Genomic DNA, 24,698 nt, shown 5'->3' on the forward strand with positions numbered 1-24,698 from the left:
AAAGGTTACATACATGACATCAGGCAATGACTATCTTTAACAAGCGAGAGTCGAACCACCGCCCCTTGACATTCAACTGCACTACCATCGCCGAATCCCCCACAATCAACATCCTGGGGAGTCACCATTGACCAGAAACTTAACTGGACCACGTAAATATTGTGGCTACTAGAGCAGGTCAGAAGCTGGATATCCTGTGGCGAGTGTCTCCCCTCCTGACTCCCCAAAGCCTTTCACCATCTGCAAGGTACAAGTCAGGAGTGCGATGGAATACTCTGCACTTGCCCGGATGAGTGCAGCACCAACAACACTCAAGAAGCTCAACACCATCCAGGACAAAGCAGCCCGCTTTGATCGGCACCCCACCCACTACCTTCAACATTCACTCCCTCCACCACCGGCACATCATGGCTGCAGTGTGTACCATCTACAAGATGCACTGCCAAGGCTTATTCGGCAGCACCTCCCAAATCCACGACCTCTACAATCTAGAAGGACAAGGGCAGCAGGCGCATGGGAACACCACCACCTCCAAGTTCCGCTCCGAGTCACACACCATCCTGACTTGGAAGTATATCTCCGTTTCTTCATCGTCGCTGGGTCAACATCCTGGAACTTCCCCCCCCCCCCCATCCCCCCTCACAGCACAGTGGGAGTTCACCACACGGACTGCAGTGGTTCAAGAAGGGCAATTAGGGATGGGCAATAGATGTTGGACTTGCCTGCAATGCCCACATTCTCTGAAGGAATAATTTTTTAAAAATTCCTTGCGTAACCCATTATGCGAAAACATCTTATAAAAGTTGTTTAATTTTTATAAAATGAGCTTTTTTGAAACCAAGTGCAATGGAGTAAATCCTCAGAGTACCTACATTTTTCTTGTTCACAGTTGTATAACTTGCAGCAACCAGTTGAATCTAAACCTATGAACCTCTGAAAATAAAAATAAAAACATATTTTAGTTCCAACATAATCAACAAGTTGTCTGGATAAATATTGGCTTTTCATTAACTTAACCATTATAGCAGACAGCCATGGTTACAAAGGTTATTTAAATGCACCATGAAGCTACGCCTTACTTAGGCTAATCAGGACTCTTCTCTGACCAGCATATTGCTTATTTGACGGAATAATTCGAGGACATCAAGCCTAGAAATGACTGTTTGCGATATTAGTGCTCAAATGTTTATCATGTCATACCTCTCTCCATTTTTATTCATGGGCATTAACCTATTTATTATTTAGGTTAATACCTCGGCCAAAGTAGTTAGGTCTCCAACCTACCTCCCTCTGAACTTGCAGCACTCCTGCTCTCTCAGATCTAACCCCAACTTTGTCATTGTCAACCCCAACCTAGGGACTTAAGAGAAGTAGCGGCAGGGATAGTGGATGCATTGGTTGTAATTTACCCCAGAATCCAGGGAATTTTGGAGGTCCCAGCAGATTGGAAAACTGCAAATGTAACACCCCTATTTAAAAAAAAAAGGAGGCAGACAAAAAGCAAGAAACTATAGACCAATTAGCCTAACATCTGTAGTTGGGAAAATGTTGGCGTCCATTATTAAAGAAACTGTTGCAGGACATTTTGAAAAACATAATTCCGTCAGGCAGAGTCAATGTGGCTTTATGAAGGAGAAGTCATGTTTGACAAATTTGCTGGAATTTTTTGAGGATGTAACGAATAGGGTGGATAAAGGGGAACCAGTGGATGTGGTGTATTTAGACTTCCAGAAGACATTTGACAAGGTGCCACATAAAAGGTTACTGCACAAGATAAAAGTTCACAGGGTTGGGGGTAATATATTAGCATGGATAGAGGATTGGCTAACGAACAGAAAACAGAGTCCGGATAAATGGTTCATTCTCGGGTTGGCAACCAGTAACTAGTGGGGGCACCGCAGGGATCAGTGCTGGGACCCCAACTATTTACAATCTATATTAACGACTTGGATGAAGGGACTGAGTGTAACATAGCCAAGTTTGCTGATGATACAAAGATGGGAGGAAAAACAATGTGTGAGGAGGACACAGAAAACTTGCAAAAGGACATAGACAGGCTAAAAGCGTGGGCAAAAATTTGGCAGATGAAGTGTAATGTTGGAAAGTGTGAGGTTATGCACTTTGGCAGAAAAAAATCAAAGAGCAAGTTATTATTTCAATGGAGAAAAATTGCAAAATGCTGCAGTACAGCGGGACCTGGGGGGTCCTGGTGCATGAAACACAAAAGATTAGTATGCAGGTACAGCAAGTGATCAGGAAGGCCAATGGAATCTTGGCCTTTATTGCAAAGGGGATGGAGTATAAAAACACGGAAGTCTTGCTACAGCTATACAGAGTATTGGTGAGGCCACACCTGGAATACTGTGTACAGTTTTGGTTTCCATATTTACGAAAGGATATACTTGCTTTGGAGGCAGTTCAGAGAAGGTACACTAGGTTGATTCCGGGGATGAGGGGGTTGACTTATGAGGAAAGGTTGAGTGGGTTGGGCCTCTACTCATTGGAATTCAGAAGAATGAGAGGTGATCTTATCGAAACGTATAAGATTATGAGGAGGCTTGACAAGGTGGATACAGAGAGGATGTTTCCACTGATAGAGGAGACTAGAACTAGAGGGCATAATCTTAGAATAAGGTGCCACCCATTTAAAACTGAGATGAGGAGGAATTTCTTCTGAGAGTTGTAAATCTGTGGAATTCACTGCCTCAGTGAGTTGTGGAAGCTGGGTCATTGAATATATTTCACACAGACAGTTTCTTAACCGATAAGGGAATAAGGGGTTATGGGGAGTGGGCAGGGAAGTGGACCTGAGTTCATGATTGGATCAGCCATTAAATGGCAGAGTAGGCTCGAGGGCTGTATGGCCTACTCCTGCTCCTGTTTCTTCTGTTCTTATTAAACCTACTGACGAGGGTGGCACACTCACACTCTACCTTGCAGAGGCTGATCACCAACTCTCTGACCCGTCCCCTGGACCATGACCCCTGTACCGAACATCAAACCATCGTTTCCCAGACCATCACTGACCTCATCTCCTCTGGAGATCTTCCCTCCACAGCCACCAACCTCATAGTTCCCCAACCCAGCACAGCCCGCTTCTACCTCCTTCCCAAGATCCACAAACAGAACTACCCCGATAGACCCATCGTTTCAGCCTGTTCTTGCCCGACTCTTATTTGTTCTCCCCTTGTTCAGTCTCTTCCCACCGACATCCGTGACTCCTCCGATACCCTCCGCTGCTTTAACAGTTTCCAGTTTCATTATGGACTTCCAATCCCCACCAGGACGGCCTGAGGATGCCCTGCTTCTTCCTCGAGCAGGGGCCCAACCAGTCCCCATCCACCACCACCCTCCTCCGCCTGGTTGAACTTGTTCTCACATTGAACACGACACCTTGGTCCATTCCGCAGTCTCCCCCAGCACCTCCTCCCCTTCCCACGGCACCTTCTTGTGCAAGCACAGGAGATGCAACACCTGCCCTTTTACCTCCTCCCTTCCCACTGTCCAGGGCCCCAAATACTCCTTCCAGGTGAAACATCGATTTAATTGTACTACTTTCACTTTAGTATACTGTATTCGCTGTTCACGATGTGGTCTCATAGAAACATAGAAAATAGGTGCAGGAGTAGACCATTCGGCCCTTCGAGCCTGCACCACCATTCAATAAGATCATGGCTGATCATTCACCTCAGTACCCCTTTTCCTGCTTTCTCTCCATACCCCTTGATCCCTTTAGCCGTAAGGGCCATATCTAACTCCCTCTTGAATATATCCAATGAACTGACATCAACAACTCTCTGCAGTAGAGAATTCCACAGGTTAACAACTATCTGAGTGAAGAAGTTTCTCCTCATCTCAGTCCTAAATGGCTTACCCCTTATTCTTAGACAATGTCCCCTGGTTCTGGACTTCTCCAACATCGGGAACATTCTTCCTGCATCTAACCTGTCCAGTCCCATCAGAATTTTATATGTTTCTATGAGATCCCCTCTCATTCTTCTCAACTCGAGTGAATACAGGCCCAGTCGATCCAGTCTCTCCTCATATATCACCCCTGCCATCCCGGGAATCTGTCTGGTGAACCTTCGCTGCACTCCCTCAATAGCAAGAATGTCCTTCCTCCGGTTAGGAGACCAAAATTGAACACAATATTCCAGGTGAGGCCTCACTAAGGCCCTGTACAACTGCAGTAAGACCTCCCTGCTCCTATACTCAAGCCCTCTCGCTATGAAGGCCAACATGGCATTTGCCGCCTTCACTGCCTGCTGTACCTGCATGGCAAATTTCAATGGCTGATGTACTATGACACCCAGGTCTCGTTGCACCTCCCATTTTCCTAATCTGTCACCATTCAGATAATATTCTACCTTCCTATTTTTGCCACCAAAGTGGATAACCTCACATTTATGCACATTATACTGCATCTGCCATGCATTTGCCCACTCACCTAACGTGTCCAAGTCACTCTGCAGCCTCTTAGCATCCTCCTCAGAGCTCACAATGCCACCTAGCTTAGTGTCATCTGCAAACTTGGAGATATTACACTTAATTCCTTCATCTAAATCATTAATGTATATTGTAAATAGCTGGAGTCCCAGCACTGAACCTTGCCGTACCCCACTAGTCATTGCCTGCCATTCTGAAAAGGACCCGTTTATTCCCACTCTTTGCTTCCTGTCTGCCAACCAGTTCTCTATCCACATCAATACATTATCCCCAATACCATTTGCTTTAATTTTGCACACTAATCTCTTGTGTGGGACCTTGTCAAAAGCCTTTTCAAAGTCCAAATACACCACATCCACTGGTTCTCCCTTGCCACTCTACTAGTTACATCCTCAAAAAAATCTAGAAGATTTGTCAAGCATGATTTTCCCTTTCATAAATCCACGCTGACTTGGACCGATCCTGTCGCTGCTTTCCAAATGCATTGCTATTACATCTTTAATAATTGATTCCAACATTTTCCTCACTACCGATGTCAGGCTATCCGGTCTATAATTCCCTGTTTTCTTTCTCTCTCCTTTTTTTAAAAAGTGGGGTTACATTAGCTACCCTCCAATCCACAGGAATTGATCCAGAGTCTATAGAATGTTGGAAAATGACCACCAATGCATCCTCTATTTATAGGGCCACTTTCTTAAGTATTCTGGGATGCAGCCTATCAGGCCCTGGGGATTTATCGGCCTTCAATCCCATCAATTTCCCCAACACAATTTCCTGACTAATAAGGATTTCCTTCAGTTCCTCCTTCTCGTTAGACCCTCCGACCCCTAGTATTTCCAGAAGGTTATTTGTGTCTTCCTTAGTGAAGACAGAACCAAAGTATTTGTTCAATTTGTCTGCCATTTCTTTGTTCACCATTATAAATTCACCTGATTCTGCCTGCAAGGGACCTACATTGGTCTTCACTACTCTTTTTCTCTTCATTTATCTATAGAAGCTTTTGCAGTCAGTTTTTATGTTCCCAGCAAACTTCCTCTCATACTCTATTTTCCCCTCATAATTAAACTTTTTGTCGTCCTCTTCTGAATTCTAAATTTCTCCCAGTCCTCCGGTTTACTGCTTTTTCTGGCCAATGTAATCCTCTTCCTTGGATTTAACACTATCCCTAATTTCCCTTGTTAGCCACGGTTGAGCCACCTTCCGCATTTTATTTTTACGCCAGACAGGGATGTATAATTGTTGAAGTTCATCCATGTGATCTTTAAATGTCTGCCATTGCCTATCCACCGTCAACCCTTTTAGTATAATTTGCCAGTCTATTCTAGCCAATTCACGTCTCATACCATGGAAGTTACCTTTCCTTAAGTTCAGGACCCTAGTCTCTGAATTACCTGTGTCACTCTCCATCTTAGTGAATAATTCTACCATATTATGGTCACTCTTCCCCAAGGAGCCTCGCACAACAAGATGGCTAATTAATCCCCTCTCATTTCATAACACCCAGTCCAGAATAACCAGCTCTCTAGTTGGTTCCTGGACATATTGGTCTAGAAAACCATCCCTTATACACCCAGGAAATCCTCCTCCACCGTATTGCTACCAGTTTGGTTAGCCCAGTCTATATGTAGATTAAAGTCACTCATGATAACTGCTGTACTTTTATTGCACGCATCACTAATTTCTTGTTTGATGCCATCCCCAATCTCACTACTACTGTTTGGTGGTCAGTACACAACTCCCACTCGCATTTTCTGCCTTTTGGTGTTCTGCAGCTCTACCCATACAGATCCCACATCATCCAAGCTAATGTCCTTCCTTACTATTGCGTTAATCTCCTCTTTAACCTGCAATGCTACCCCACCTCCTTTTCCTTTCTGTCTATCCTTCCTGAATATTGAATGACCCTGTATGTTGAGTTCTCAACCTTGGTCACCCTGGAGCTATGTCTCTGTAATCCCAATGACATCATATCCGTTAACAGCTATCTGCGCAGTTAATTCATCGAGTTTATTATGAATGCTTCTTGCATTGAGACACAGAGCCTTCAGGCTTGTTTTTTTAACACTCTTTGTCCTTTTAGAATGATGTTGTAATGTGGCCCTTTTTGATTTTTGCCTTTGATTTCTCTGCCCTCCACTTTTCCTTATCTCCTTTCTAACTTTTGCTTCTGCCCCCATTTTACTTCCCTCTTTTTTGCCTTCTCTCCCTGCTGCAGCTGCACCAGCTGGCCTTTTGTAGGCGGGAGGCGGAGCAGCGTCGGAGAGGCCTACAAAAAGCCAGCTGGTGCAGCTGCAGCTGGGAGAGAAGGCAAAAAAGATGAAAGAAAAATAGAAGGGTGACGTCACAGCCAACGGGGTGAGTGATTGGCTGGTGATTGGTGAGTAGTTTTCTTTTTCTTTATCAATAAGTAACCTTTTAGCATTATTGTTGCCAAATTAAGTTAATCTAAGGGTTAAGTCATGGTAGGAGAGCTCGGACGCGTGTTATGCTCCTCCTGTACTATATGGGAAGTCAGGGATGCTTCCAGTGTCCCTGTCGACTACATGTGCGGGAAGTGCATCCGCCTGCAGCACCTGACAGACCGCATTGCGGCACTGAAGCTCTGGGTGGATTTACTATGCCGTGAATAGCACGTTTAGTGAGTTGGTCTTACCACAGGTAAAGGTTACACAGACAGGAGGACAAGAAAAAGAGTGGGAGAGCTATAGTGGTAGGGGATTCTATTGTAAGGGGAATAGATAGACATTTCTGCGACCGAGACTTCAGGATGGCATGTTGCCTCCCTGGTGCAAGGGTTAGGTATGTCTTGGAACGGATGCAGGGCATTTTGGATGGCCGAATGGCCTACTCCTGCAACTATTTTCTATGTTTCTATGTTTCCGTGCATAGAGTCCCATCCCCCTGCCATATTAGTTTAAACCCTCCCCAACAGTACTAGCAAACAGAAGCAGCAGTTCGGGAGACCCATAAAAGGGCGTGGCCATTGGAGGAGGCCACAGGAGCAGGGGCGGCAGTTTGGGAGACGCATAAAAGGGCACGGCTGGCGGAGGAGGCCATGGGAGCGGGAGCGACAGTTCGGGAGACCCATAAAAGGGCAGGGCCGTCGAAGGGGGCCATGGGAGCGGGAGTTTGGGCCGTCGGAGGAGGCCAGCAGGTGCATGGGCAGAAAGTTTTAAAAAAATCAAAGTGTGACGTCACAGCCAAGCGGGTAAGCGATTAGCTGGTGGATTGGTGAGTATTTAATCTTTTAACTTTTCTTATTAGTGGGAAACCTTCGGCATTGTTGCCAAATTAAGTTAATCTAAGGGTTAAGTCATGGCAGGAGGGCCCAGACCCGTGTCATGCTCTATGTGGGGGAGACCAAAAGTAGATTGCTTCACAAAACGCCTCCGTTCAGTCCGTAAGCGTCACCCAAGCTTCCGGTCGCCTGTCACTTTAATTCCCAGCTCCACTCCCACTCTGACCTCTCCGTCCTCGGCCTCCTGCACTGTTCCAATGAAACTCAATGCAAGCTCGAGGAACAGCACCTCATCTTTCGTTTAGGCACTTTACAGCCTTCTGGAATCAACATTGAGTTCAGCAATTTCAGACCATAACCTCTGCCCATATTGTGTTTCCTTTCCTCTTTTTTTTTAACAAACCCCCCCTCCTTTTAATTTTTTTCTGTTTCTCATAGCAGCTGGCGATGATTCCGCCATTCACACCCCATCGAGACTAATCTTTTGTTTCCTAACTTGTGCCATTACCATCTCAATTTGGCCCAGCATCCCTTTTGTCTCTCAAATCTCTCCTGCCTTTCACCCTATCACACACTTTCCCTTTTATTTTTTCCTCCCCTTGTACTTCCTTAAGAATCTGTAACATTTAGAACTTTTTGCCAATTCCGACGAACATAAGAACATAAGAATTAGGAACAGGCTGATCTGGCCGTGGACTCAGCTCCACTTACCCGCCCGCTCCCTTTAACCCTTAATTCCCTTATTGGTTAAAAATCTATCTGTGATTTGAATACATTCAATGAGCTAGCCTCAACTGCTTCCTTGGGCAGAGAATTCCACAGATTCACAACCCTCTAGGAGAAGAAATTCATTCTCAACTCGGTTTTAAATTGGCTCCCCCATATTTTGAGGCTGTGCCCCCTAATTCTAGTCTCCCCGACCAGTGGAAACAACCTCTCTGCCTCTATCTTGTTTATCCCTTTCATTATTTTAAATGTTTCTATAAGATTACCCCTCATCCTTCTGAACTCCAATGAGTAAAGACCCAGTCTACTCAATCTATCATCATAAGGTAACCCCTTCATCTCCGGAATCAGCCCAGTGAATCGTCTCTGTACCCCCTCCAAAGCTAGTACAATTCTTCCTTAAGTAAGGTGACCAAAACTGCACGCAGTACTCCATGTGCGGCCTCACCAATACCCTATACAGTTGCAGCAGGACCTCCCTGTTTTTGTACTCCATCCCTCTCGCAATGAAGGCCAACATTCCATTTGCCTTCCTGATTACCTGCTGCACCTGCAAACTAACTTTTTGGGATTCATGCACAAGGACCCTAGGTCCCTCTGCACCGCAGCATGTTGTAATTTCTCCCCATTCAAATAATATTCCCTTTTACTGTTTTTTTTTTCCAAGGTGGATGACCTCACACTTTCTGACATTGTATTCCATCTGCCAAACCTTAGCCCATTCGCTTAACCTATCTAAATCTATTTTCAGCCTCTCTGTGTCCTCTACACAACCCGCTTTCCCAGGGTCATCAACCTGAAACGCTAACTCTGTTTCTCTCCACAGATACTGGCTGACCCGCTGAGATTTCCAGCATTTTCTGATTTTATGTCTGATATATGTACAAAGCAATTAGCCACTATTATTACCAGGGGCAATTTCTCGACCCTCATTGTTTGATCATTTTAACGATGTGGAAATCGGTCTATTCCTGCTGAGGTATGAACTGTTCTAATTAGAGGATATTGTGAGGATGGACATATTTTTGAAACCAAATCCAGGAGCACTGCAAAGTAGCCAAGATGGAAAATGTAGGGGTTGTGTAGCATAACAAGGCAAATTTGTTAGCAGCACCTGCATTTATATAGTGCCTTTCATGACCATCAGACGTGTCCAAGCGCTTTACAGTCAGTGAAGTACTTTTGGAGTGTAGTCACTTGTAATGTGGAAAATGCAGCAGCCAATTTGCGCACAGCAAGCTCCCACGAACAGCAGTGTGATGATGACAAGATAATCTGTTTTTGTCATGTTAATTGAGGGATAAATATTTGCCAGGACACCGAGGATAACTTCCCTGCTCTTCTTCGAAATAGTGCCACGGGATCTTTTACATCCACCTGAGCAAACAGATAGGGCCTTGGTTTAATGTCTCATCTGAAAGACAGCACCTCTGACAGTGCAGCACTCCCTCAGCACTAGAGTATCAAATTAGATTTTTCTGCTCAAGTCCTTGGAGTGGGACTTGAACTCACACCCTTCTGACTCAAAGGCAAGAGAGCTACCAACTGAGCCACGACTGACACAAATGTGCATGTAATTACTGTGGATATGATGTCACACTATTGAAGCACATTCAGACACTGTTTATAAATGCACTAAGACTGTTAATTCCATCGACCTGAAACTGATTATGTCGAATGGTATGATATGCATATATTCCAATGACAATGGCTCTATTCTATTCGTGGATCAGTTTCATGAACCGGGGATGTTGTTTGCCCGGGGACACAGTATATCCGGAGACGAGACCCGCAAAATGAGGGTGTGTGGCCATATAAGCAGAATCCTTTAATGACATCTACTTTTTTTGCTGCTGTACATGATTGTTTTAAGAAAAACTTGAATTCAGATTGTAAATTAGTATCGGATTTGATGAGCTGGCTGCATGTGTTAACTCCAATACAAAACCGATATCATTGAAAGCCTCATGTAGAGTGCATGACCATTGGACATCATATCTGTTAAGTGTACTTCGGTTTTCTAACTGACTCAAATAACCATTCTGTTAACCGTGCCAGTTTCTGCGGGTCTTGGCTTGGAGAGGAGCTTCCGCCTACTGGCACCATTGGGGGCATGCCCAGGGGGAGGGGATTTTCAATTTGACAGTTCTTCCTTGGTTCCAGCCTGGTAATGGCGAGTGAAAGCACATGCACGAGGGGCCGATTTAGGGGCCCAGGGCTCGGACTTGGCCTAAACCCCCAGCGTTTTAAACTTTGTAACATTTTCTTCGGCCCCCTCATAAATATTGCACCACCCCGCATGAGAGCCCGAGCTACCCAGCCCACCACCCAGCTCTACCCCCTCACTGACATCGCTACCTCCCTCACTGACACACCCCCACCCTCACCTCCCACCCTCTGACACCCCCATCCCCGCCTCCCTCGCTCCCCGACCCTGCTAACTACCCCCCGTGACCCCCTTTCACTACCCTTCCCTGGGCCTCCCTTAACTACCCACTCCCCCCTTACCTGCCCCCTCCCTTAACTACACCCCTTCCGTAACTACACCCCAGACATTCCCTCCCCCTTCTTCAGACACCCCTCAACCACACTCCCCTCCCTCAGACACCCCCTCCCTCAGACAAACCCTCCCTTAGACGCTCCCCCCTCCCTCCCACCCTCCCTTAGACGCTCCTCCCTCCCTCCCTCAGACGGTTCCCCCACCCTCCCTCCCTCAGAGGCTCCCCCCTCCCTCCCTCCCTGCTTCTCTCCCTCAGACGCCCCTCCCTTCCTCCATCCCTCCCTCAGACGCTCCTCCCTTCCTCCATTCCTCCCTCAGACGCTCCCCCCACTCCCTCCCTCAGACGCTCCCCCCTCCCTCCCTCCCTCAGACGGTTCCCACACCCTCCCTCCCTACCTGCTTCCCTCCTTCAGACGCTCCCTCCCTCCCTCAGACGCTCCCTCTCTCAGATGCCCCCCCTCCCTCCCTACCGTAGACACTCACCCCCTCCCTCCCTCCCTCCCTCAGATGATTCAACCACCCTCCCTCCCTCAGAGACCCCCCCTCCCTGCTTCCCTCCCTCAGACGCTCCTCCCTTCCTCCATCCCTCCCTCAGACGCTCCTCACTTCCTCCCTCAGACGCCCCCCCTCCCTCAGACGCTCCCCCCCTCTCTCCCTCCCTCAGACGCTCCCCCTTCCCTCTCTCTCTGCTTCCCTCCCTCAGACGCTTCTCCCTCCCCCCCGACGCTCCCTCCCTCCCACCCTCCCCCAGACACTCACCCATCCCTCCCTCCCTCAGATGCTCCCCCTCCCTCTCGCCCTGGCTTCCCTCCCTCAGACGCTCCTCCCTTCCTCCCTCAGACGCTTCCCCTTCCTTTCCTCCCTCAGACACAACCCCTCCTTCCCTCCCTCAGAAGCTCCCCCCTCCTTCCCACCGTCAGACCCTCCCCCTCACCTCCCTTAGACGATCCCCCCCTCACCTCCCTCAGACACTCACACCGCCCCCCCCCAATCCCACTAACATGGACTACATCCCCCCGGCCCCCCCCGCGACTACATCCCCCGGCCCCCCCCCCCCGACCGATTTCCCCCCCCCCCCCCCGACCAACCCGGCTGACCCCCCCCCGACCGACCCCTACCCCCCCCAAACTAACCCCCACCGACCGCCCCCCCACCCCTGGACTGACCCCACCGCCCCCCCCCGACTGACCAACCCCCCCCCCGACTGACCCGACCCCCGACCGACCCCCCCCCGACTAACCCCCACCGACCGACACACCCCCCGACTGATCCCCCCCTTTAACTATCTCACAATCCCCCCCTTGAACCACTCACAATCCCCCCCTTTAACCAAGCCCCCTCCCCTTTAACTAACCCCCGCCCCGCCCCCTATAGTTAACAGCCGTTGGTGAGCAAAGCGTATGCACGAGCCAAGTCCACTGTAAATGCGCATGCGTCTAGCACCAGCCCACGATCTTTGCCGCTGTGCGCAGGCGCAGTTGGTTTTCCCGCCTCCCGGCAACTTGCGGCAGAGCGGTTGGCCGCTGCCCCACGGCCGCCATCTTAGCCCTTCACCCGGTGGGTCCAGATCCGGAGGTCGAAGCTTGAAGTAAAATGTCGCAGGTTTAAAGGGTTCCTAACAGCATGGCAAGAGCTGGTGTCTGGTGCTCGCGGTTGAGGCTTTTTCTACCCTAGGTGTACAAGCTAACACAGCCCCACTCGTCAAGATGTAGATGGTGAAGAAACAAAGTGCATCCGCCAGTTTGACGCAGGTTAACTTCAAGTTTATTTCTAAGAGAGGAAAATGTACTCATTGGCGATTCCGGTCTTTTATATACAACCAAGCTTCATAAGATGCCATTTCTGCACACTCAAAACTTGATCTTACTAGGATTTTGGTTACGGCTTTTGTTACAGAAAGCGTTTTATTAAACCTTCAGTTGACAAAGGCATGACATCATTTCTGTTGAGGTTATTAAACTGATAGAAAATTGGAATCATTGCTGGATCTCAGTCACAACTGGATTATATCCAAGATATAGTCGTTATTTAGTACAAGTTGCCATGAGGCTTAATAAAGTTAAGTTCGCTGTTACTCAGTGATAACAGCTTTATATACGATCTGGTCTTTCAGGTTGGTCGACTGTTTGACTTCCTCCTGGCTGGTCTGCTTCTCCTCAGTATCGACACTGCTGCCTCAGGTCTTGATCTTCACACCCTAGCTCAGCTCATCAGTAGGAACATCATCATCATCATCATAGGCAGTCTCTCGGAATCGAGGAAGACTTGCTCCCAGTTTAAAAGTGAGTTCTCAGGTGACTGAACAGTCCAATACAAGAACCACAGTCTCTGTCACAGGTGGGACAGACAGTGGTAGGAGGAAAGGATGGGTGGGACTGGTTTGCCGCATGCTCCTTCTGCTGCCTGCGCTTGTTTTCTGTATGCTCTCGGCACCCTCCCGGATGCTCTTCCTCCACTTTGGGCGGTCTTGGGCCAGGGACTCCTAGGTGCCAGTGGGGCTGTTGCACTTTATCAAGGATGCTTTGAGGGTGTTCTTGAAATGTTTCTTCTGCCTACCTGGGGCTTGCTTGCTGTGTTGGAGTTCTGAGTAGAGCACTTGTTTCGGGAGTCTATCAGCAAGGACAGACATCAGAGGGAACACTGCCTTCAGTACAGCTGTGCTACAGTCTTGACCTCACGCTGTGCTTGGAATCATGCAAGTTTTACCTTAGTTGTATTAATACAGAACTTCAACACACCATACAATTTGAGCTTTTCAGCTCATTTTGCTTGCCTTTCAGGCTTGAATTGGGTACAGTATCCCAGTGGTTATTGTACTGGACTAGTGGTACTGGAGGTTGAGAGTTCAGATCCCAACATGGTAAGTTGTGAAATTGTATTCAATAAATCTGGTAATTAAATAACAACTACACAATCTTGTCTCAAAATTCAACTGCTTCATTAAAGATCTTCGGGGAAGGAAGTGTGACACCCTACACTTGACTCCCAATTATACACAATGTGCCCTCTGAAATAGCCGAGCAAGCTATTCAGTAGGGAACAATTGCTATAATGTTTAAGAATAAGAAATTTGGGTGAATCTATCAATAATGACCCAGGCATAGCATAAAGATAAATTAAAGTAATCTCAATCCAATCACCACTGGCAAAGCCTTTCTCCCTAATATCTGGGGGCTGGTTTCCAAGTTGGTAGAGCTATCTCACAGATTAGTTATGCAACAGCCTGGCATAGATATGATTCTGAGAGCATGACTATCATCCCAGTCTCCTCCGTCACCATCCATGGTATATCCTGTCGCAGCAGCAGGGTAAACTCACCAGAGGTGAAAACATAATGACATATAGTCAGATGGGAGTGGCCCTGGGAATCCACAACATTGACTTCAGACCCCATGGCATTAGGTCAAACAAAGTTTAGGAAACCTCCTTTCCCAGCCCCAACTGGCTCCACACTGAACATCACTTGGAGGATGCTGCGAGGGAAGCACTGGCACAGAGTGCACCCTAAGTGGTGAACTTCAATGTCCAGCACCAAAAGTGGCTCAGTAGTACCACCACTGACCAAGCTGGCCGTTTCCTGAAGCTGGCAGACTGGGTCTGAATCAGATGATGAGGGACCTAACAGTATCCTACTTGAACTTGTCCTCACCATCCTACCTGGTGTAGGCACATCTGTCCATGATTGCATTGATAGAAGTGACGAAGACACAGTCCTTGTGAAGACAAAGTCTCATTTCCACAGTGAGGACATTTTCCACTTTTTAGTGCGGCACTACTACCAAGTGGGTCAGACTAAGAATAGCTCTAGCGGTCTAAAACTGCATCTGTGAGGCGTTGTAGGCTATCAGCAGCAGCAGAATTGTATGCCAGCACAATCTGTCACCTCGTGGCCTGGCACATTCTTCACTCCTTGACGACTAGGAGACCAGCCTGGGTTCAATGTGGAGTGTAGAAGACTGTCAGGAGCAGTACCAGGTGCACCATAGAATGAGATAGGGGCCTACTGAAGTTACTATGAGTATACAGGGCTACCTACATGCTCAACATCAAAAACAAACAAGTGTGAAAGCAAAATACTGCCGATGCTGGAAATCTGGAATAAAATAAAAAATGATGGAAATACTAAGCAGGTCAGGCAGCATCTGTGAAGAGAGAAACAGCTAACATTTCAGGTCGATGAACGTTTGTCAGAACTGGAAAAAGTTAGAGCTATAACAGGTTTTAAGCAACTACAGAGGCAGGGAAAGGGGGAGAGGAGGAGGAAAGAACAAAAGGGAAGATCTGTGATAGGAGAGACTAAATGACAAAAGGGATGATGGTGCAATGGCAAAAGGAGATAGTAATGGGGCAGGTAAAGAAACAAAAGATGGATTCAGAAGAGGTGTAAATGGGTACAGGCATCTTCCACCCCTGAGGATGTAGTTCAGGTTCTTCATTCGAAACACTTGTGAACTCATCCTTTTTTTTGGCGTGGAAGCAAGTCATCCTCGTTTCGAGGGACTGCCTATGATGATGATGAAATGGGAGTAGCAGAATTATCGATGGCTGCCGTCCGAAAAAATGGGGACAGAGGTTATGATCTGAAATTGTCGAACTCAGTGTCGAGTCCGGAAGGCTGTAAGATGCCTAATTGAATATGAAGTGCTATTCCTTGAGCTTATTTTAAGCTTCATTGGAACAGTGTAGAAGGCCGAGGTCAGAGTGGAAGTGGAGTGGAGAATTAAAGTGACAGGAGACCGGAAGCTCAGAGTCATCTTCTCTTGGGTAGTCCCTTTTGAGTCGAGGATGACTTGCTTCCACACTAAAATGAGTTTCCAGGTGAATGATGAGTCCAATGTAGGATCTACAGTCTCTGTTACAGATGGGGCAGACTGTAGTTGAAGGGATGGATGGGTGAGGTGCTTGGGTTGTCGTGTGCTCCTTCCACTGTTTGCGCTTGGTTTCTCTTGTTCCTGGTGAAGAGACTCGAGGTGCTTGCCACCTTCCTGGATGCTTCTCCTCCACTTTGAGCAGTCTTGGGACAGGGATTCCCAGGTGTTGGTGGGGATGTTGCACTTTTTCAAGGAGGCTTTGAGGGTGTCCCTGAAGTGTTTCCTCTGCCCACCTGGGGCTCGCTTGCCGTGTCGCAGCTCCAAGTAGATGGCTTGTTTTGGGAGTCTCATATCAGGCATGTGGACGATGTGGCCCGTCCAGCAGAGCGTGGTCAATTCTTTGTGCTGGGGATGTTGGCCTGAGTGAGAACACTGATGTGGTGCGCCTATCCTGCCAATGTATTTGCAGGATCTTGCGGTGGCAGTGTTGGTGGTACTTCTCCAGTGCTTTGAGGTGCCTGCTGTACATGGTCCATGTCTCTAAAGCATATAGAAGGGCGGGTATCACGACTGCTCTGTAGACTATGAGCTTGGTGCCGGGTTTGAGGCGACTGAAGGCTGCACTGGCACACTGAAGGCGGTATTGGACTTCGTCATTGACGTCTGCCCCTGTTGACAGTAGGCTCCCGAGGTATGGAAAATGGTCCACATTGTCCAAAGCCTCTTCGTGGATTTTGATAATCGGGACAGTACTGTGTGCGGGGGCAGGTTGATAGAAGACCTTTGTCTTACAGGTATTTAGTGTAAGGCCCATGCTCTCATACGCTTTGGTGAAGGTGTGGACGAGGGTTTGGAGTTCGGCCTCCGAGTGTGCGCAGACGCAAGCGTAGTCTGCATACTGTAATTCAATGACCGAGGGGGTGCCTGCACTGATCTCATTCCTTATTATCCTGGAATTACCTACCTAAACCTATTGTGCAAGCATCAGCACTGCAAGGGCTGCAGTGTTTCAAGGAGTGGGCCCGCCACCTCAGGGCAAGTAAGGATGGGCAAGAAATGCAGCCTTTCCAGGTTATGGCCCACATCCTGAGAACAAATAAAAGAAGATTACAGCTCAACTAAAATTGGGCTAGTTCTGGCCCTGTTTGCTTGTCTATCCTGACCCCTGTGAGGAAAGCCCGACTGCATTTCTGGCTTCTGCTGACTCAGCAGGGAGTAGGCAAAATATAACTTTTTTGCATCTTAAATTTCACTGACAACCTCCCATTCTGGGTTCAAACCTCGATGTCCAGTTAAACACTAACTGGGTCATTGATGTGAGTCTATTCCAATCTGCCAATTCATTTTGATACGCAGATGTTGGAAATCGGGGAAGATCAATTTTCACATGAACTGATGAAACCGGCATATCCTAACCATTATATATATATCTCTTAATTTATGGCTTTGTTATAAACTATAGTGAAGGGTAAACTGCATGGGAATTAAAACTGTGCTACCAGATTTTTTTTTAATTGGGAAATAAAAGAAAAAGGAACCATTAAAATGAGAATATAGACATCATAAAATACTCACACAATTGTAATCTGGTGGAGGCTCATCAGGACATGTGTGTACAACACTTTGATTGAAGAGAGTTGCCTGATTGTTTTTGTAAAGGCACGTTAATATTGCTATCACACAGTTGCCTTCCTTCACTTTGAGACCATCTCCAATCTGCAGAGATGGGGAAAAGATTGCATCTTTTATGGTCTGTATACGATAGTCAGATAAATTAATATTATTTACAATAAATTTTATTTACCTGAATAATAGCTCCATTCATTGTACAACTCAATTCTGTAAAAAAAAAAAAAAAAAAAATTTATGCCAGGGTTTGAAATTTTACTCGTGATTTAAGGTCTGTTTTTAAGGATATCAGCTGGTAACATGTCAAAGGTTTAGAAGATCTGGAGAAAGCCCAGGAAAATGCAAAATGCTGCAGAATTTGTTTTTTACGTTCTTGTTCTAATGCATGGCCTACGTTGTCCACATTGGCTGTCACTTGGTTCTAAGTCAAATGTTGAATATGAGTAGCTGTTCGATCTATTTTTCCAGACTTTTCATGGAAGAACTTCACCCAATGCGCATAGTATAAATCCAACTGCAAATGGATACCTTGGGCATAAAGACATTTCTCCCATGTAACCAATTTACTAGTCGTTTTCAAGTTGATCTGGAGTATTTGCTTGTATTAGGAATTTCCCAAATATATCTTGTATCTGAAAACCACAGATGAGTCTGCATAACCAGGTAAATGGTGACCTTCAGCACCTTGGGAAGAGACAGAGTGTATACACACAAGACAAAATTAAAAGCTCTATGTCTGAATGCACACAGCATTCATAACAAGATAGATGAGTTGACAGCACAAGTCGAAATAAATGGGTATGATCTGATTGCCATTACAGAGACGTAGTTGCAAGGTGACCAAGGATGGGAACTGAATATTCAAGGGTATTGCCATTTCGTAAGGATAGGCAGAAAGGAAAAGGAGATGGGGTAGCTCTGTTAATAAGGAATGAGATCAGTGCAGGCACCCGCCCCCCACCCCCCTGACCTGAGGGAATACCATTGCGGCAGGTCGGGGATAAAAGGAGGAGCTAGCCACTGCAGGGAGCAGTGCAATGGATTCTAGGAGGGTGACTGGATTGACGTCATCGGAGTCCGGGCAGCCCATTGGAGAGGAACGAAACCAGCGACAGGACCCAGGTGGAGAAGGAGCAGCGAGGCTTGGAGACTGAAACCAGCGGGGTGAGGCGTTCGAGTCCAGCAGGGAGCCGAGAGATTCAGCCCAGCGGGGAGCGGCGATTGGAGATGGTGAATAGTGGGGGATCGCTGATGTCGGAGCCCGGGATCAACGGGGTCGTGGCGTAGGAACGGCGGATTCTTGGCCCAGGAGCAGCGGGGTCGTGGCCCAGGAGCAGCGCAGTATATAACAACAGCGGAGTCGTAGCCCAGGAGCGGTGCAGCATATAACAACACTGGGTTTGGGGCCCAGGGATGGCGCAGCAGAGCTTTGTCTCCAGTCGTCTTGGTTAACCTTTGCTACTGGATGTGTGGGAATTAAAACTGTGCTACCAGATTTTAAAGAGCAGAGTGGATAAAGGGGAACCTGTAGATGTCGTGTATTTGGATTTCCAGAAAGCATTTGATAAGGTGTCACATAAAAGATTACTGCACAAGATAAGAGCTCACGGGATTGGGAGTAATATATTAGCTTGGATAGAGGATTGGCTAACTGACAGAAAGCAAAGAGTCGGGATAAATAGATCATTTTCAGGTTGGCAAACTGTGACTAGTGGGGTGGCACAGGGATCCGTGCTTCGGCCTCAACTATTTACAATTATATTAATGACTTGATGAAGGCTACTTGATGTAGCCACATTTGCTGATGATACAAAGATAGGTGAGAAAGCAAGTTGAGGAGGATGCAAAGAATCTACAAAGGGATATAGATAGGCTCAGTGAGTGGGCAAAAATTTGGGAGATGGAGTATAATGTGGGAAAATGTGAGGTTATCAATTTTGATTGGAAAAATAAAAAAGCAAATTATTATTTAAATGAGGAGAGATTACAAAATGCTGAGGTACAGAGGGATCTGGGGGTCCTTGTACATGAAACACAAAGGCCCCAAGTTTCCATAGGATAAAAAACGGGTGCCCCTTTGAGCTGGGCGCCCGTTTTTCACACCTAAAACGGCGCCAGAAAAAAAACGCGCTATTCTCGAGCGCTTTGCAGCTCCTTGTCTGTTTGGTGCACGCCCAGGGGGGCGGGGCCTACACTCGCGCCGATTTTGTAAGTGGGAGGGGGCGGGTACTATTTAAATTAGTTTTTTTCCTGCCGGCAACGCTGCTCGTGCGCGTTGGAGCGTTCGTGCATGCTCAGTGTGAAAAAAACATTGGCACTCGGCCATTTTTGTAGTTCTTTGTAGCTGTTTAATTTTTGAACATTTTTTAATAAAACCACATTGCCATCAGCACTGAGGCTTCCCTTCTCACTGTCTCCCTCCCCTCCCTCCCCTCCACGGCAACAAGCCGCTGTCTCCTTCCCCTCCCTCCCCTCCACGGCAACAAGCCGCTGTCTCCTTCCCCTCCCTCCCCTCCACGGCAACAAGCCGCTGTCTCCTTCCCCTCCCTCCCCTCCACGGCAACAAGCCGCTGTCTCCTTCCCCTCCCTCCCTTCCCTCCACGGCAACAAGCCACTGTCTCCTTCCCCTCCCTCCCCTGCGCGGCAACAAACGGCGGTTTCCTTCGAACGATGGCTGAAGCACTTTCATACAGGTAGGAAGATGGTTTATTTAATCTTTTCTTTGCTTATAAATGTTTATTCAGGTTGGATTTATTTGGATAATATTTGTAGAAGTATAAATAAGGATTGATTGTAGAATCCCCTCCCCCCCCCCCCCCCCCCCACCTCGTTCTGGACGCCTAATTTGTAACCTGCGCCTGATTTTTTAATGTGTAGAACAGGTTTTTTCAGTTCTACAAAAATCTTCACTTGCTCCATTCTGCTTTAGTTTGGAGTATGTTTTCACTGTGGAAACCTTGAAATCAGGCGTCAGTGGCCGGACACGCCTCCTTTTGAAGAAAAAATTCTGTTCAAAAGTAGAACTGTTCTACCTGACTAGAACTGCAGAAAAAAAAATGTGGAGAATTGCGATTTCTAAGATAGTCCGTTCTCCACCAGTTGCTCCTAAAAATCAGGCGCAAATCATGTGGAAACTTGGGACCAAAAAGTTAGAGTGCAGGTACAGCAAGTAATTAGGAAGGCAAATGGAGCGTTGGCCTTTATTGCAAGGGGGATGGAGTATAAAAGTGGAAGTCCTGCTACAACTGTTCAGGGCGTTGGTAAGACCACACCTGGAGTACTGCGTACAGTTTTGGTCTCCTTATTTAAAAAAGGATACACTTGCATTGGAGGCAGTTCAGAGAAGGTTCACGAGGTTGATTCCTGAGATGAAGGGGGGGGCGGGGTTATCATATTAAGAAAGGTTGGGTCTTTACTCATTGGAGTTTAGAATTCTGAGAGGTGATCTTATTGAAATGTATAAGATTTTGAGGGGGCTTGGCCAGGTAGATGCAGAGAAGGTGTTTCCCCTTGTGGGGGAATCTAGAACTAGGGGGCACAGTTTCAGAATTAAAGGTCACCTATTTAAAACAGAAATGAGGAGGCATTTCTTCTGAGGGTTGTGAATCTTTGGAATTCTCTACCCCGGAGAACTGTGGAGGCTGGGTCATTGAATGTATTTAAGGTGAAGATAGACAGATTTTTGAATGATAAGGGAGTCAAGGGTTATGGGGAGCAGGCAGAGAATTGGAATTGAGGCCAGGATCAGATCAACCATGATCTTATTGAATGGCGGAGCAGGCTCGAGGGGCCAAATGATCTACTTCTGCTAATATTTCTTATGTTCTTATTACCAGCTCACTACTGCTATCTGGATGAAACTTTCTGATCTTAACTACAGCCTGTGTAAAATGCAGTTGAAATTCTATAAAACCTTTGTGGCTAGGTTGGCCAAGTTGAAGTACTTTACTGGTTCCCATCCGAGTGTGGCAGATTAAATTTCCAGCTTCAGGAAGTGCTTTTGTATTCATTAAAAGATAGACAAGAGGCATTGGCTGACTGCATATTTCTGAGGACCTTTTTGAGAGAGGAAACACTGCTATATATCCTTTTCTTATCTTCATCCTCCCCTTCATCTGAGGATTGAGGGAATAAACAGCTTCTATAAACTCAGTGAAAATATTTCCCCCTTCTCTGGCACTGAAGTACACATCCCAGGACCGACCAGAATCTGCTTCTGTATTGAGCTGGAAAATGCATAGGTTATGGCCACCTGTACAAAGCTGGTCATATATTGTGACATATTCCAAACTGTAGAGAACATAGTATAAAGTGAGTTCTTTCTGTACTGACAATTTAGCTTTCTTCTTAAATAAAGAATGACAGTGCAAAAGCTGAAGCTTGTTCACTGAAGGTTCAACACTCAGTGCACCCTGACAAGTGACCCCCTCTCCAATGGGGGTGAAGGCTGTCCGGCTGAGCTGAATTCAGAAGCTTTCCTGTGGGGCTTTCAAATTCTGGAATGTAAGATTTGCCTCTCCTAACATAGAAACATAGAAAATAGGTGCAGGAGTAGGCCATTCGGCCCTTCTAGCCTGCACCGCCATTCAATGAGTTCATGGCTGAACATTCAACTTCAGTACCCCATTCCTGCTTTCTCGCCATACCCCTTGATCCCCCTAGCAGTAAGGACCTCATCTAACTCCTTTTTGAATATATTTAGTGAATTGGCCTCAACAACTTTCTGTGGTAGAGAATTCCACAGGTTCACCACTCTCTGGGTGAAGAAGTTCCTCCGCATCTCGGTCCTAAATGGCTTACCCCTTATCCTTAGACTGTGACCCCTGGTTCTGGACTTCCCCAACATTGGGAACATTCTTCCTGCATCTAACCTGTCTAACCCCGTCAGAATTTTATATGTTTCTATGAGGTCCCCTCTCATTCTTCTGAACTCCAGTGAATACAAGCCCAGTTGATCCAGTCTTTCTTGATAGGTCAGTCCCGCCATCCCGGGAATCAGTCTGGTGAACCTTCGCTGCACTCCCTCAATAGCAAGAATGTCCTTCCTCAGGTTAGGAGACCAAAACTGTACACAATACTCCAGGTGTGGCCTCACCAATGCCCTGTACAACTGTAGCAACACCTCCCTGCCCCTGTACTCAAATCCCCTTGCTATGAAGGCCAACATGCCATTTGCTTTCTTAACCGCCTGCTGCACCTGCATGCCAACCTTCAATGACTGATGTACCATGACACCCAGGTCTCTTTGCACCTCCCCTTTTCCTAATCTGTCACCATTCAGATAATAGTCTGTCTCTCTGTTTTTACCACCAAAGTGGATAACCTCACATTTATCCACATTATACTTTATCTGCCATGCATTTGCCCACTCACCTAACCTATCCAAGTCGCTCTGCAGCCTCACAGCATCCTCCTCGCAGCTCACACTGCCACCCAACTTAGTGTCATCTGCAAATTTGGAGATACTACATTTAATCCCCTCATCTAAATCATTAATGTACAGTGTAAACAGCTGGGGCCCCAGCACAGAACCTTGCGGTACCCCACTAGTCACTGCCTGCCATTCTGAAAAGTACCCATTTACTCCTACTCTTTGCTTCCTGTCTGACAACCAGTTCTCAATCCATGTCAGTACACTACCCCCAATCCCATGTGCTCTAACTTTGCACATCAATCTCTTGTGTGGGACCTTGTCGAACGCCTTCTGAAAGTCCAAATATACCACATCAACTGGTTCTCCCTTGTCCACTCTACTGGAAACATCCTCAAAAAATTCCAGAAGATTTGTCAAGCATGATTTCCCTTTCACAAATCCATGCTGACTTGGACCTCTTTCCAAATGCACTGCTATGACATCCTTAATAATTGATTCCATCATTTTACCCACTACCGATGTCAGGCTGACCGGTCTATAATGCCCTGTTTTCTCTCTCCCTCCTTTTTTAAAAAGTGGGGTTACATTGGCTACCCTCCACTCCATAGGAACTGATCCAGAGTCAATGGAATGTTGGAAAATGACTGTCAACGCATCCACTATTTCCAAGGCCACCTCCTTAAGTACTCTGGGATGCAGTCCATCAGGCCCTGGGGATTTATCGGCCTTCAATCCCATCAATTTCCCCAACACAATTTCCCGGCTAATAAGGATTTCCCTCAGTTCCTCCTCCTTACTAGACCCCCCGACCCCTTTTATAACCGGAAGGTTGTTCGTGTCCTCCTTCGTGAATACCGAACCAAAGTACTTGTTCAATTGGTCCGCCATTTCTTTGTTCCCCGTTATGACTTCCCCTGATTCTGACTGCAGGGGACCTACATTTGTCTTTACTAACCTTTTTCTCTTTACATATCTATAGAAACTTTTGCAATCCGTCTTAATGTTCCCTGCAAGCTTCTTCTCATACTCCATTTTCCCTGCCCTAATCAAATCCTTTGTCCTCCTCTGCTGAGTTCTAAATTTCTCCCAGTCCCCAGGTTCGCTGCTATTTCTGGCCAATTTGTATGCCACTTCCTTGGCTTTAATACTATCCCTGATTTCCCTTGATAGCCACGGTTGAGCCACCTTCCCTTTTTTATTTCTATGCCAGACAGGAATGTACAATTGTTGTAGTTCATCCATGCGGTCTCTAAATGTCTGCCATTGCCCATCCACAGTCAACCCCTTAAGTATCATTCGCCAATCCATCTCAGCCAATTCACGCCTCATACCTTCAAAGTTAGCCTTCTTTAAGTTCTGGACCATGGTCTCTGAATTAACTGTTTCATTCTCCATCCTAATGCAGAATTCCACCATATTATGGTCACTCTTCCCCAAGGGGCCTCGCACAACGAGATTGCTAATTAATCCTTTCTCATTACATAACACCCAGTCTAAGATGGCCTCCCCCCTAGTTGGTTCCTCGACATATTGGTCTAAAAAACTATCCCTTATGCACTCCAGAAAATCCTCCTCCACCATATTGCTTCCAGTTTGGTTAGCCCAATCTATGTGCATATTAAAGTCACCCATTATAACTGCTGCACCTTTATTGCACGCACCCCTAATTTCCTGTTTGATGCCCTCCCCAACATCACTACTACTGTTTGGAGGTCTGTACACAACTCCCACTAACGTTTTTTGCCCTTTGGTGTTCTGCAGCTCTACCCATATAGATTCCACATCATCCAAGCTAATGTCCTTCCTAACTATTGCCTTAATCTCCTCCTTAACCAGCAATGCTACCCCACCTCCTTTTCCTTTTATTCTATCCTTCCTGAATGTTGAATACCCCTGGATGTTGAGTTCCCAGCCCTGCTCATCCTGGAGCCACGTCTCCGTAATCCCAATCACATCATATTTGTTAACATCTAT

The 24,698-nt window shown here is 46.7% G+C and overlaps 1 protein-coding gene across 1 annotated transcript in view; it reads right to left on the reverse strand.

Annotated features, from left to right (window-relative positions):
• Positions 1 to 872: 872 nt before the first annotated feature.
• LOC139279608 (GATA zinc finger domain-containing protein 14-like) overlaps positions 873 to 24,698 on the reverse strand; it is a 319,765-nt gene continuing 295,939 nt past the window's right edge. Inside the window, exons 45-47 of the mRNA XM_070898724.1 lie at positions 17,526 to 17,560; positions 17,297 to 17,437; positions 873 to 933 (exon numbers count right to left, since the gene is read on the reverse strand). Coding sequence (XP_070754825.1) covers positions 17,322 to 17,437; positions 17,526 to 17,560 — 151 coding nt within the window. The 3' untranslated portion in view covers positions 873 to 933; positions 17,297 to 17,321. The remainder of the gene's footprint in view (positions 934 to 17,296; positions 17,438 to 17,525; positions 17,561 to 24,698) is intronic.

This window comes from Pristiophorus japonicus, chromosome 14 (genome assembly GCF_044704955.1).
Source record: "Pristiophorus japonicus isolate sPriJap1 chromosome 14, sPriJap1.hap1, whole genome shotgun sequence".
NCBI lineage: Eukaryota > Metazoa > Chordata > Chondrichthyes > Pristiophoridae > Pristiophorus > Pristiophorus japonicus.